We start from the raw sequence: 15,717 nt of genomic DNA on the forward strand, positions 1-15,717 counted from the left end.
GCTCAAGACATCTAAAACCAGTATTTGGGCTAGTGCGGAGTCCAGCTTGTCCTGGAGTGTTATCTGCCGTCTTGGATGAGATGCAGAGGCTGAAGCTGGGATCACCGCAGCTGAGACAATCTGATTCTACGCTTTGAGTCGTATCAGCCTTCCTAGTTATACTAAAAAGCAAAAATTTTTTAGTTAGAGGCTGTAACAGAGTTGTGTCTTGGGTTGCACATAGGGGGAGCTGTCGTACGCATCGGCAGGTTACATTAGCACCTGATGAAAAGGGAGATGTTGGGAGTAAAGGCTTATGTGTGACTGTTGTGGCTGACGTAAGGTTGAAGTTGGTCGGGGAAGACACTGATGCAGGGCTCAAGCTGAGTACAGACTCTTCCGAAGAGCTCTGACGCTTAGAACTCTTCAGCAGTGCAGATTGTTATACACAACGGCAACTTGCACAGGAATTGGGTGGCTCTGCTAGCCTTTGTGGATTTCAAATAAAGGCCACTCGTCTTCATGAAGTGGAGGTCATCGCAGAAATTATGGGTCTATTGTGGAAATATTTTGGGGAGGATTCTTGTTTTATAGTCTGTCTGGATGACTGTAACTGTTCTTTTTGTGCCTGAAACCTCTAAATCTATCCAAGAAGTCTAAATGATTTTGTAAAGCCTTGAAAATGCAACTCAAATACAGCCTAATGGCTGAGTAGATCAAGGGGAAATATAAAGTGCTATTTGCTGCCTGAGTCATGAGCGTTGTAAACGTGGATCTGGCAATACCTTGGACAGGCCCAAGGACCTCTTAAGTTTGCTTATTTTTTCTCATGTCTTTCTCACTAAAGGGTATTTTGAATAGACTGTGCAGGAGCAGTGCAAACCTTAGAGGTCTCCATAGGCAGAAAACAAGAAATTGGCCAAAGAGCATTAGCTCATTTCCTTTCCAGCAGTAGTTCTACCGCTAATGCTACTAGGAGAAGTTATTCAAGGCTGTAAATCTCCAGTAGCTGAACAACTGGTACTACAGGAAATTACAGGTATGTTCTTCTCTTCCCGATAGGCAGGTTGTGAGGGTTGTTGATGTTGGTACATTTTGCAAAGTGGGCGTAAATGCTAGTTATTGTTGTTAATTTTTAAGTATTTGTGCACGGAAACAAACTGGTAGGCTGAAAGGCTCAAGACTAAAATTCCAAGTATACTCGACTGTATGTGTGTGTGTGTGTGTGTATATATACATGTACACACTTGACATATATAACCACAACTGTTGATACTGATCAAAAACTTAATTAGACATGTACAGATCCATTGTCCTGGAAGAGAAACTATAGATCCCATGACACACAAACTTATTAGTATGGATAATTTATCTAGGTAACTCTTGGTCAGGTGGCAGGAAACCTTGCCAGTTGGATGAAGATCAACTGAGCACTTAGAACATTTCAGGTTTCTCTGAGCTGCGTGCAGAGACCTCGTACCTCTCGCCACTCTAAAGAAATGGATCAAAACCACAAACAAGCGTTTTCATCCTCCTCTCTTCTATGAGGTTTTATTTAGACTGATTAAAACTTTCCCATCTCTTCCTCTTTGGCAAATGTTCAAATGGTTTTGTTTTCTATTTTATCAGAGAATGTAAAAAAAGGGGGTGGGTGGGTGCACATTTATGCTGTGGAGTGAAAGCTCACTTGGTTTTAGCTCAGGTACTAGAGTTTTCTGGTTTGGAATTTGTGACATTTTCCATTACAGTATCACAGGATTTTGATGAAAACAAATTTAAAACTTTTTGTAGGAATGTGGGGCTTTTGAGTCTCAGTAAGTATATGGCAGTAGGACAGCTTATGACAATGCTGCTTCAGCTCTCGTAGGATTGAAGGATCCAGGAAAAGACATCCCCTGAAAATGGGTACAGTTTCTTTAGACATCTCTCTCCTGAGTTCACTCTCAGATCTGGCAAAGTTTCAAATGGACTCTTCCTGGAGAATTATCAATACAAGGTGTAATAACTGCACACTTTAGCTTTTACCTTTATTAGGAAATTATATCATGAATAAATATGAATGCTAGCTAAAGTGATACTGACTGTAATGCAGATGTAGTTAATAGGGATATGGAAAAAAGTACTTTCAACATCATTTATGATAATTAAGTTCTGAATCTTGTTTGAGGGACGTGTGTGTATTGCTAGCCAATTCAGAATAAAAATAGTGATTAATTATAATGTTTTTCTTACGGAAATCGATCTCTGATCTATAGATAGCGATGAATTCTCATAATGGGACAAACAAAACCAGATTTTTTTATTCAGAAGCTTTGGGATGTTACAGTCTGGATGCAGATATAGAGGACAAAAAGTTGGCTTCTATGGATTGCTTTGTGGGTTTGTTGTTTTTTTTTTTTTAAATAGGGTTGAACTACTTTGCCCATCCTGTGTCCCAACCTTTTTGCTCCAGTGGAGATCATGCAGGGACCAGGTACTGAGGCTGGGCAGGGGGGACTTCATTTGGAATGGATTGCAGGGGAAAGCAATGGTGTTTTTATCTGAGCCAGGAATAAGGAACTAAAATAAAAGGGCTCAGAATCTGACCTTGAGTTTCATGCAATTTTCATTTTTGTTATAGAGTGGAATTATGAGTAGTAGTACACAGAAACCTCAAGGGATATGGGCTGTAAAATGCTGAGCAGGGTACTCTTTAGTCATAATGAGAAATATTTTAAAAATATTTTTAAAAATAAATAACTCATAATGGTTAGCTCCTGACAGGCTTGATAAAAAGTACTTCCACCATTTTGGCATCTAAACTGAAGATTTGGGTGGGGAATTGTTTTCAAAATACCTGATGTCTGTGTAGCACAGGGAGAGGAGGGAGCAGCTGGCCAGACAGCACAACTACATCAGCTTTAGGAACCCGGGTTAAAAATGTTCGGGATCAGCGCAGTGCTGCCCTCCGAGAAGCCTGAGTTTGCTCTGAAACCACAAATGGTACGTTTGGGGGCGGGGGGGACTCCCCTGAGGCTTGTCTTCTCTGCTGCTTCTGGTTAATGGGGCTAACCAGCGCTAACTTGAAGGAGCACGCTGTGGCACTGCACTTGCTCCACGTCCCCTTGACATCTTTCTGTTGAACGGGGTGGGAATTAATTCAAGCCCTCGGTAAGCCAGCCAGACAACTAGCAGGAGGTGGAACGCTGTCGAAGCGTCGTACCCTGGATCCCACCGCAAGGTCTGTGGCTGAAGCCTGCTGAAATCCAGACCGGCACTCTTGGCTGTCAGAAGTCACCGCGTCTGACCGGGGGAGAGCTGGGGGAGGAGAGGAGTTGAGAAGAAAAAAAGGTGTCCCTAATTCTGCAGCTGCAGTTCTGCATTGCTTATCAAACTCAGTATTTTTCTGACTAAAAGGCACTTAGATTAAAAAAGAACCACCAAGCTGTTTTCAGTATGTTTACCTTTGGATTTAATGCATGCAATTAAATGCCTTTTGCGTGGATGATCACTTTTTTCTCCCCCCCCCCCCCCCCCCCCCTTTCAGTCTGCAAACGTTCCTTTTCCTGTTCTCACCCTGTGAATACAGGAAAAGAAAAACAGTTTAGAATTTGCCCAAGAAAAATATGCAGGTCAGGTGGATTAGAAAAAGATCAGGTTGCCAGATACCCAGGGAACAGGTGTTTTGTTCAGTGTTTTACACCGTCTGCCAGAAAATCCACAATATAAACATTTAATAATCTAGGGAAGGCAAAGGTGTCCGAGAAGGGATGACGGTGGGCAAGGCAATACTGTGTCTTTAATTTTCTTCTCTGAAGGAAGAAAGTCTGCATAGCAATGACAGGATCACTTGTTCATGCCTTTAATGTGTGATCTGTTTTCTCCAGTGGAGGGCACTCAGTGTATCACAAACTAGAACATTAGCACCAACAAGCTCCAAAGCATCATCACTCTCTGGAAAGCCTTCTGAATTAGACAAGAGCTGCCTCTCAGCACAGCTACAAAACACTTTAAACCCGACCAGCTAAATGGATAAACCTATCCCGCATAGCTTTTAAACGGGGGTCTCGCGCAGCCCGGGCGGCCTGCCTGCTTCAGGAGCTGGGAAGCCGGAGGATGGATTGCTGTGTCTGGGAATGGCAAAAGGCAGCAGCATGAGAAGGGCTAGGTACCGGGCAAGATTTTTTTATTTCTCCCAGAGAAGTTGGGTTACCTTCAACGTCTGCTATAGCTTTTACTTGCAGATTGCCACTTAACGCTGCTGGTTCTCTGATGACTTACACAATGGCTCTCAGAGCTTAGAGTCCCTCCCTACCCCCCCACACGCTCCCCCCCCATCCTTCGTCCTGTCTTCCCCACCCCCAACCCCTTCCCTATCCTTTCCCTTCCTCATCCCCAAAATTCTTGCTTGTCCTCTCTAGGGAACTTTGTGTGGGTTACTGGCATGCACGCTGGATGGCGGTGATGTGAGTGGCAACCGTGCTGTGACATGAAGATTCTGATGGTTTAAGAAAAGAGACCAGTTTTAAAAAGAGAGAGAGAGAGAGAGGCAAAGGGGAAGCAGAAAAGGAGAGAGAGAGAAGAAAACAGCTGGAGAAAGGAAAAGGAGGACGTTTGTTGATGACAAAAGGATGGGTAAGTGAACTTTTCTTGTTTGTTTGTTAGCACAGCTGCAGCTGTATCGTATATTTTTCAGTTGGATTATTAGCTGTTCGAGAGGGGGAAACAGTCTAAACAGCAGCAGCGCATTCCTTTGCCAGGTGACTCACTGTACTTGCTATTGTATTTTTAGATCATGTATTCCCACACACACACGCACATACACACCTTTCCTCCTGCAGTGGTTTTGTATGTAATTAATCTGTAAATGCGTGCACCGAGTTAAGGACCGTAGAGAGTACGTTCACTGTCTGTGCAACCCACCCACACACTTGCACACGTATAGATAAGTACATGTATGCATGAGGCACGCTGACACAAAATTTCTTCTGGGTTTATATTCATATTCGATGAGCCTGTAGTGGTATTATTCAGGCTGTCAGAGAGGACTATTAACACTTTGCAGTATGTGAGAAGCAAAGGGGAGGGGGTGATTTTCTTGTATAGGTGGTTTTGAAAAGGCTTGTTTGGTCTTTGAAAAGATACCCCTAATATTGCTGCTAGATTTCCAGCAGTCATTTGCCAGTCTTATTTTTTCAAGTGTGACAGGTTTATTTCCTTCCTTCCTCCCCCCCCCCCAACCCCCAAGTCTGTAACAGCCAGAACATATTTCTAGCTGGCTGCTGCTGGCACATAGGCAGTAGCAAAAGATGAGGATTTAAATTAAAAATCTAACAATTAAAGTGAAAGGCAGAGACACATAGTCAGGGGCATTTTAGATTAGGAATTATTTTGCAGATTGCCCCTTGGCTTAAAATTGGATTAAATAACTGCAGCACAGGGTTGGTTTTGTGTGTGTGACAAATAAGAAAGTAATTATTTATAGAGGAGATACCGGCCCTTAAAATATTTCCTGTTGGAAGAGTGCATTTTAATTCTTAGCAAGATTGCAACTCTGGACAGAGGCACCAGTCCTAAAATTATTACAGGCTAAGGAAAGCGTGCGTATGTATGTTGGGTTTTCTGACAACCCCTCCACCCCCTTTCATAATTATTCAAAGAATGTGGAAAATGCGCCTGTCCTCACATAACAGCACTGCTACTATATGATAAATTTGACATCTCAAATGCAGAATCTTAAAATCAGTAGAGCTGTGGAAGAGAGAGGGGAGTTGAAATAGAAATATATCCCTTAAACTTTCTGTGTTTTGCTGCTCCTAAGGCAGTGTTTATATGTAAGTATTTGTGTGTATTATTTTCACAGAGTATATTATGTACATACAAAATAGTAAATGCTTAGGTATTCAGCTGCATGTCGATAACTTTAAATGAATATGTGTTAAGACTATGATTCATTTGAAAGAAATATGTCTCTACCATTATCGTGGTTTTGGGGTCCCATACTAGTGTCATACGGTATACATCTCTATAGGGTTGAACTTCGTTTCCGTGCATCTATTTACGTATTTTAGGGACATAAAGATAATGAGTAAACCTACTTAAACCTACTCTTAAAACCAAATCAGTCGGTGCAAAAAAGTAAAGCCTTTACTTAGCGTCTAATTTTACAATAAACACGTTTTAAAGATGGATCAAACTTAATGACAGGTAGATTTCTCACTTTTTGCAGTAATTTTTGGAGGAATTGGACTTGCAATTGCTTCTATTAAGGAACACGTTTAGCAGCACATAAATACCAGAAGCTTTGGCTCATTTCCTTTCCAGCACTATGGAGCATTCAGCACAGTGACTTGACAAATATGTTTATTGTTAAAACCTCAGCATCTAGCGATAAGGATATACCAGCTACACTGAGAGATGATGTACAGGAGAAAAGCGAATAGAGAACAGGCTCTTGGTCCTTCTAAGGGATCATAAATCACACAAAAGTAATTGAATAACAAGAGTAGTACTGGTGATGGTGCGGGGTAGGAGAGGTAGCAAGCCAGAAACTCAAAGGACAGGAATTTGCACGACAAAAAGTGCAAGACAGGAGGCAAACAGGTTGTCTTCAAAATCCGCTGCTTCACTAATGCTTTATTAGAAACCCCATTGACGTTAGTAATCTGTTGGCGATTTATCTTAATAGCTTTACAATGCACATTTGTTTTCTCTTTAATATTGTAGGTTTCCATTTAATTAAGCAGCTGAGAGGCATGAGTGTGTTGTTAGTGCTACTTCCTATGGTGCTGTTTGTTATGCTTGCGGGGGCTCAGCGAGCTTGCCCCAAGAACTGCAGATGCGATGGCAAGATTGTGTACTGCGAATCTCATGCGTTCAGAGACATCCCTCAGAATATTTCTGGAGGGTCTCAAGGCTTATCGTTACGGTACAACAGCATTCAGAAGCTTAAATCAAATCAGTTTGCGGGCCTGAATCAGCTCATATGGCTTTATCTTGACCATAATTACATCAGCTCCGTGGATGAGGATGCATTTCAGGGGATCCGCAGGCTGAAGGAATTAATTCTAAGCTCCAACAAAATTACCCATCTGCACAACAAAACATTTCACCCAGTCCCCAACCTCCGCAATCTGGACCTCTCTTACAACAAGTTGCAGGTGTTGCAGTCTGAGCAGTTCAAGGGCCTTCGTAAACTCTTGATCTTGCATTTGCGGTCTAACTCGCTGAAAACGGTGCCGATCCGAGTTTTCCAAGACTGCCGCAACCTTGACTTTCTGGATTTGGGCTACAACCGCCTGCGGAGCTTATCCCGTAATGCTTTCGCTGGCCTTTTGAAGTTGACAGAGCTCCACTTGGAGCACAACCAGTTTTCTAAGATCAATTTTGCCCACTTTCCACGCCTCTTCAACCTTCGCTCGATCTATTTGCAGTGGAATAGGATCCGGTCTATTAGCCAAGGGTTAACGTGGACTTGGAGTTCCTTGCACAACTTGGATTTATCAGGAAATGACATTACAGGGATAGAGCCTGGGACCTTCCAGTGCCTCCCCAACCTGCAAAAGCTGAACCTGGATTCCAACAAACTCACCAACATCTCTCAGGAGACCATCAATACGTGGATCTCGCTCATCTCCATCACTCTGTCCGGAAATATGTGGGAATGTACTCGAAGCATTTGCCCTCTGTTTACTTGGCTTAAGAACTTCAAGGGAAATAAAGAGAGCACTATGATATGTGCAGGCCCTAAACATATCCAGGGTGAAAAAGTGAGCGATGCTGTGGAAACATATAATATCTGTGCTGAAATCCAGGTGGTGGTTACTGAGAGATCGTACCAGCCACCCAAAACCCCCCCGAGACCTGTCTTCATTCCTAAACCCACCGTTTCCAAACTTGAAAGCAACCAGCCGACGTCTGTTATGCCAAGCCCTTCTGCAGACCTCCCAACACCTGGAGTGGAACCAGAGTATGAGCACGTTTCCTTTCACAAAATCATCGCTGGGAGCGTGGCCCTCTTTCTTTCCGTGGCCATGATTTTGTTGGTTATCTACGTGTCGTGGAAGCGCTATCCAGCCAGCATGAAACAGCTCCAGCAGCACTCGCTCATGAAGAGGCGCAGGAAAAAGGCCCGAGAGTCTGAAAGGCAAATGAACTCCCCTTTACAGGAGTATTACGTGGACTACAAGCCAACAAACTCTGAGACCATGGATGTATCGGTTAATGGATCTGGGCCCTGCACGTATACCATCTCTGGCTCCAGGGAATGTGAGGTATGAACCATGATCCTCCTAAAACCATTTCAGCTGCTGGGAAGGCGAGGTAAATGTTTGAAGCTCTTGAGGTGTCTCTAAACGCTAGAAAGATTAATGAGATTCTTTTGCTTTTGGGTTTGCTCAGTATGAAAGCTTATCTCATTAAATAACAACACTCGGGGAAGTGATGGTGATTATTTTGAATAATTCAGACTTATAAAAAAAATAGATGAAGTCAAAGTAAACAACTATGATAAAGGCATCTGGAGCGTTGTTCTTCTCCTGTTTGCACCCATTTTATTAGCAGTGGCTACGAGCGAGTCTCTTTTTTAAGGTATTGGTAGAAACAGAGGAGTTTAAGAACCTTTTCTGGTTTAAAAATAAATACGGAAACTGCTTTACTCCAGACCCCATGCCAAATCTTGAGGGGTTTATGGCCTGTTTAAAGATAATGCCAAAGATTTTCTGCGTTATCTGTCTGGTTCACAAGTAAACCGGGGGACAACAGGACTGCAGCATCACCTTAGAGTTAGGCACTTGGGTGTTTTCCTGGAGAAGCAGGAACACACAAGCTGCCTTACTCGCTCTTCTGAGCTTGAGCCTTGTAAAGGCCCCAAGTCAAACAGGACATTTGCAAATATCTGGGTTGGGAGAAGGGGATTCTTGGGGGTTTTTTATTTCATTTTAGTGATCGGTGAAGGCTTAGCTTGAGAGACGACTCTACTGGAGTCAAGAGCTTCACGCGCTTAAGGCCATGTTATGATTTTGACTCAGCAACATGGGAAATAAAAATAGGAAAAGCTCTCAGTGCTTCTTTTGTCTGTTGTTCAGCTTTGGCAAGAAAATACTGTGTTTTTTTCATTGCCGTATTGTCAATGACTCTATTAATGCGTATGTAAGAAATGTTTTTACTTGTGACTGCCATTGCTTATTTATACCTGGTGAGGAGGATTTGCGCAATTACATTTCAGTACTTGTTACTTAATCCTGCACGTGATGTGGTATGAGGGGACTAAGGTTGATTTTGCTTCCTTGGTTGTGGACATCCTACCTGAGAGTGCTTAATGTGCCTGTTGAAACTTGTTCATCTCCATTTATGCAAATTGGATTTGACTATGGTAGATTTTGACCAATGTCTTTGACAGCCAGGTAGTATGAAAGGTGTGTTAAAAGTTCAGCAGTGTTGAGCAGGCTGCAGTTCTAGGATCCTGATTTTTTAAAAAGTGGATGTTTTCACTTTCTGACAATAGGGCATCTTTAAGATATTTCATATTTTGCACCTGAATTCCCTAGATGATTTTGGACCACAGAGCTAAGGGGAAGGAAGAAAAAAAAGGGTATGTTTTGGGGTTGCTTTCTCTGGAGCAGTGTTGTCTTCAAAAAAGAAAACCACCTGTCATACCCTTGTCATTTCTACCAGTACCGTGTGAATGAAGGTGTGGGTTTTTTTCTTTTTTCCTGCTAGCAGTATACAAAAAAAAGTAAGTGATGCTAACAAAGTTATTTTGATTTTCACTGGCTGTCACAAGGAGCATTAATTTGACCTGAAAGGCTGTCTCCTCTTCATGCCCAAGTTTAACACCACCGAAGTTTCATTAGCTTGAATAAAATGCTGTTTAATTTACACCAAGATGATATGGAAGACAGCTGAATCTGCATGCCGTAACTGAAAGTGCATGTAATGAAACCATAATCTGTAACGGAATTTGGATCACGATCGTAGTGCACAGAAGACAGGGAATATGTGATGTTGTTTGGGAGAAATTTGGATTATTTGGATTATGGCAGATAAATAAGAAGTTGAAGAGTCCTTCCAGGTCCGTAACAGAAGGTCAATGTAGCATAATTTCTTCCTATTGATGTCAATTGTTACACACAGCCTTAAACACAAGGGGACCCCAGTTCACCTGGTTTCCAGGTGCTATCGCACTACCAGAACAATTTTATTCCGCTACTCTGTTCAGGTTAAGCTGCTGCGCAACTTTGCAGAACTCAAACTGTTTATCGTGTTGTCTGTGGGATTCTTGGTCACGGTGTAAATCAGAAAGACTGTACTGAACATGATAGTGCTGTCCCGGGCTGTGACTGGTATAAAGTACACTCTGTATTTGCGTGGTGATTTAGTATGCCTTGGCTATTAGTACAGAAGACTTCAGGAGACAGAAAACAGCAGATCATTGAAGGCACATGTAGCAACCATAAGCACCCACTGAAATACTATCTTCAGCTTGGATTTAACATTCTTCGTCTCCATAGCTACAAGGTTCCACTTGCAAAAGGATAGATATGCACTGTACAGTACTTAAAAATGGTAAGAAAAAAAATCCTTGTAGTGTCTTCAGCAGTGGAAAGGTTTTATGTTTGGGGAGTTAAAAAAGAAAATGGAACATCTCATTATTTACTAATTTACCCAGATGTACATACTTATGGGAAAACTATTAATTCGTACAAGTGAGACATAGCTCAGGCCCGTCTTCCTGTCGGTCTGACTTGCTCATTCACTGTGCTCAGCCTGAGGTTTCTCCCAGAAAGGACCACTCAGAGCGGAGAAGTGTGTCTGGTTATCAAAATGAAGGCAGGCGACCTTTCAGAATTCATTGCTTATGAGTTTACCGATTGTACTTTTTTCAGTAATATTTTTCAAATGATTGTCTGCTTTCACACGTCTACCCCCACACACGCCTGTAAGGAGCTAAGTTGTCCAAAAATTGTGTGTGTCTTTCAGGAAAGAAATAATGGCTTAGTTCCATTTCAACCTGGGGAAGATGCCTGAGCGTACTCTGTTGCTGGTACTTGGCTGGTAACGAATGGTTTCTGAGCGTGGCCTCAGGCTGTGTAAGCGTGCCCTGTTAAGTTGACAGTGATGATTTTGGTTTTAGAAGTATCCAGCTCATCTCATCCATGAACCACTTGTCTTCCATGGCAGAACTGGCCTTGAAATAACACACTTAGAAGTTTATGCAGGTTCTTTTTTTCACAGCAGCTACGCATGTGAGCAGGGCTGGTGTTTGTTGTTAAGTTCAGTGAGGTTTCTAGCATACAGCAAAGCAACACAGGCATACGAGAGCTGCCCTGCATTGGGTCCTTATACTGCAAGTAGGGGAGTTGCAGGTATGGTTTGTATCGCTGCTTTTTCCAGTCCATGCTTTATGAATTATTTCTTGTCCTACAGAGAGAGAGCCAAAGTCAGGCTTGCTGTAAATGGGAGCAACTCTCTTGGCATCAGTGGGATTATAATCACTGACACCTGGCCTATGGTATTCTATTTAGTCTATTGGCAAGGGTTTCTAAAATAACTGGATGCTTATGATTTTGGCTCTCGCCATCCAGTTAGCAGACTGCTGCTATCTCGTTTTGGTATTTGCTTTGCTTTGTGCATGTGCATCTTATTCCCTCTCTCGTTCATATTTATTTGTACATTTGCTGAAGATCTGAGAGCCATAAAAAGCAATTTCATAAACCAAGCTATAATATTATGTATTTCATACGTATCGCATACAGAATATCTGTGTATAGCACACTATGAAGGTATATGGGGAGAAGGAACATTGCTACAAAAATGTTTCCTTCTTTCTACTGGAAGGTTATTCATCTCCTGTTTCTCAGGCTGGCAGTTACAAAGCAAACAACAACCAACCAACCAAGTGAACATCTTTTCTGTGTTAACTGAGCACAGTTGATGTGAAGCCCTTTGAGAGACGATTGACACGGACCCTGCGAGGTTACTTTTTACACTTTTGCTTCTCAATGTCTAACCATACCCCAGCGCTTGACAAACAAGCCCACCTGTTCACATGCAAGTACATCTCTGCTGTTATGGTGCATTGGAGTGAAAACCAGGGCGGTTGTCACTTGTATTCATACATGCTAAATCAGTCACACAAAATTATGTTCACTTTGAATTCTGCTTCCTCCCCTCTTGCCAGTGGGAAGAAATAGATTGATAAAGGAATGCAGCATATGCAGACTTGGTGGGCTGCTGTTGACCTCCTCCTTTTGAGCCTAATTTAAAAGGAAATGTTGACATGCCACTGGTGTTTATTATTTATTTATTAAACACCATTACTGTGTTGTTTTGAACAAGATGCAAAAAGGAAAAAGAAAATAATCTCTGTGGCCCAGATACTACTCAGTCTAAGGTTCCAGTTCAGCGAGGGCGTTTGTGGTTTTATAACTCAACGCTGGAAGGGCTGCCCAGGGGCTAAGCGTGAGCTTGTGGGGTGTTACGAGCTCATGAGAGAAATCATTCAATGATTGGCAGAATTCTTCTTTTTTAAGAGCAGTGATCATATTTGCTTTGGTCATCAGCCTGATGTTTTTATAAGGAATACTCAGCAAGGATTTCATGGCAGAGGTGTAAGTTTGTCATAGCTTGGGGGAATGCAAAAGGAAGGTGATTCCACAGGTAGTGCTTTACAAAGAGAAGACTATGGGAGGTGATGAGTGAGGAGGATGAGAAGCAGTAGTTGTTAAGTGGATAGCCTGCTGTCATCACTTTAGGGACAAAGTGGTGTGGTTGTTCTCCTAGTGACTCTGTTTGGGAATATGGTAGGATGGGCATTGTTAAGTTAGCTATCTCGTAATCCTTCTCTGCTATGGCTCCTTCTCTGCCTCTCTTTCTTCACCTCTTTGTGATTATAGATCGACCTTAAATTCTTGCTTGAGTTGTAAACTGAAGGGTGAATCAATCTAATGAAATGCTGTCATAAGCACTGTATTTGTATTGGGAGAGTAAGCAAAGGCTAAGCTGATAGCTCTTTTCCTCCATGCAGTATATCTGGAAGAAATATGTCAGAAGTGGCTCAGAGGTGAAGTCTTTTAGGCACAGGGCCAGTGAGAGGTTTGAGGAGAAAGTAAATTTTAGAAATGTCTTCAGGATTAGGACCAAAGGTAGAAATTTGCGTTTTGTTACCATTCAGAGGCTTCATTAGCATTGCATACTTGTTACTGCGAGTATAATGTCACTATACAGAAAGTTGTGCTCTAGCAGTACTAGTGATGTAGCAATAAATGCACGGGGGCAAATTTTCCTGGGCTCAGCACTTGTAAAGTGTGAGATTTCCCAAAATGACTGCCTGTATTTCCGGAAGAAGTCAGCCAGCTGTGCATCAGCAGCAATTGAGACACTGGTTGTAAATTTGAAAAGGGAGCTGCAGAAGGATGCTGAACACTTCTGAAAGTCTTACTCAATCCTTATTCAGGTGCCTGGGTGAGAGATTAGCTTGTCTAAAATTTGGTCTTGCAGTACAGGTGCTGCTGAGACCTTGAAAGTGATTTGCTCTGAGATAATGCAGATCATCAGTGGCAAAGGAAGAAGCTGAACCCGCATCTCAGATTTTCACTTAAGCCTGGGAACTTTCCTAACCACATTTTAGGCATTACGTTTGCTCCACTAGGTCTCATCCAGAGGCTGACAGTTAATTGACAGAACTCTGAAATTGCACTGAGGATTCATAGTCTTAAACACAATATCCAGGCGGGAGGGTAACTGATGGACTAGCAGTCCTTCTCATCACCTCTTTTTCTAATCCCCTAATTTTGCCACTTTCTAGAAACTTCATGGTTTGAGTTACACACAGCGAGGACTGTTCAAATGGAGAGGATGCTGCATTGTAAAAGCTTTGTACAAGAGAAGAAAATAGGAGTATTCCTATTATAATCGTTGCTCAGGCCCTATGAAGGATTCCTGCGTTGCTGGAGTTGTGACAGATGCAGTTTGCCCTCTCCATCTCTCTCTTCCTTTCTGTCACCCCTTCTTCTGCTTTTGCTCAGACTCTGTGATGTGCTGCCAGTATTTTAAGAAGGAGAAAAAAAATCGATTTTAGTCCATTATGTAGCTCATGCCAGGAGGGAGAACGCTAACAGAAAGAGCGAAGAAATCTGTTGAACCTATTCATTTGTTGTTTTTTCCTTTTAAACACACACACCAAAAAAATTTTTTTAAAAAGCCCCACGCTCTAAAAGGGGCAAACAATCTTATTAGTAAGTATCCCGCTGCCAGAAATGTTCCTTAAACTCTCCTCCAGAATAATAGAGTTGACCTGATTCTTGATGTTAAGACTGTTGCCTAAACTACCCAGGCTGTTAGAGCACAGAGCGATCTGAGCTGGTCGGGGTGCTGGAAATAACCAGAGCTGCGTACGTGCTGGTTTACTCCGCTTCTTGACAGCGATGCTCCTACACACGTACTCCTTTTGGCAGCCGATCTGCGCCTGGTGGAAGAGACCTATACGTTTCAAAGCCTTTGGGACTACGCTTCAGGGCTCGGCTGTGCAGGTGTGTTACTTCCATCGAGCTGGTCTACCTGTTACGTTCAGGAGGTCGCATGCTTTTCTAGCAGGAGCTGCTTGGCTTACAGGAGCGTGCAGCCCTCTGTCACGCTATCTGTGTTGTAAACATTTTGACAAAAAAATTCTTGTGTGATTTGTGTTTATAGCACTACTAACATCCTGGTATTTGGTCATTTCAAGCCAGGTATTTTAGGACTGAACACAGATGGGCTGCAGCAGTAAACATTTTTGACACTAATCAGCTTTTATCACATCTGCCTGTTGTGCAGCCAAATAAGCTTAGATTGCTTGTAGATCTCTCCATCTACACAAAGAGATGACTGGATCAATTCCGAGGGATTTCCTGGGAAAATCTGTTGTCTCTGTTCCTAGCTGCAAAATTCCAACTTTGCTAGAAGCCAGAGTGTGCGGCGAAAGGATGGCACGAGAGGGTGTTACTTTATGGGAACATCGGCTTCTTGGGCTAATGAATTTGTTTTGTCTTTGCCTTTTTAAGTCACAAGGAAATAGAAAGCTCTTCCTGGTAGGTACATCAGTCATACTGTTGTCATGGGCGCTTGAATGGGAATTGTTCCACCTGCAAGGATGGGGAAGGCAAGAAAGGCCAGAAAATGTCGATCATCTATAATCTGTCACCATCTGGAGTATATTCTAGCTGCAGCAAAATCTCCACCATTGTTTCTTAGTTCAAGTATAGATCGATACATGCAAGCCATTTTTAAAATTATTTTTGTGGTTCTTTAGATACATTTAAATGTAATTGGCTAGAGTATGAGAAGTCCACGGATGCCAGCAAGCCAGAGTCTTTCCCAAAAGCTTTGTGGTCCAAGGCTGTGTCTCTGTCAGCGGGCAACTTCCTACAGAAAATGACAGGACTTTGTGAGGATGCTAGAACTTCTCTTCTTTATTTTCTATCCTTTGTGTGGCAAAAATCATGGACTTTTTTGCATAGTACTTTTTATCTGAAGTTCTCAAAACTCATCAGATAAGTAACATTATCCTAATTTTTACTTCCTCTATCATGTAGATCACAATCTTACGCAACAGCTCTTTGCTGTGAAGGTTCCTTTTTTTTCTGTTCTTTCACCATCACCATTCAGTTTCCTCTGAAATATGCAACAATAAAAAGAAAAATAATATTTCTGGTTTTAGCCTGTGGGGAAAACTGGCATGATCAGTTTGTTTGTGATCAAAGGTGGACCGTTGATGTTGTG

At 42.3% G+C, this 15,717-nt stretch overlaps 1 protein-coding gene across 1 annotated transcript in view; it reads left to right on the top strand.

The window, feature by feature from the left end:
* Nucleotides 1–6,706: 6,706 nt before the first annotated feature.
* The window catches only part of LRRTM4 (leucine rich repeat transmembrane neuronal 4), a 223,470-nt gene continuing 214,459 nt past the window's right edge, over nucleotides 6,707–15,717 (top strand). Inside the window, exon 1 of the mRNA XM_010562838.1 lies at nucleotides 6,707–8,231. Within this exon, the coding sequence (XP_010561140.1) occupies nucleotides 6,714–8,231 (1,518 nt within the window). The 5' untranslated portion in view covers nucleotides 6,707–6,713. The remainder of the gene's footprint in view (nucleotides 8,232–15,717) is intronic.

The sequence above is a fragment of the Haliaeetus leucocephalus genome, unplaced genomic scaffold (genome assembly GCF_000737465.1).
Source record: "Haliaeetus leucocephalus isolate CR32 unplaced genomic scaffold, Haliaeetus_leucocephalus-4.0 Scaffold162, whole genome shotgun sequence".
Lineage (NCBI taxonomy): Eukaryota > Metazoa > Chordata > Aves > Accipitriformes > Accipitridae > Haliaeetus > Haliaeetus leucocephalus.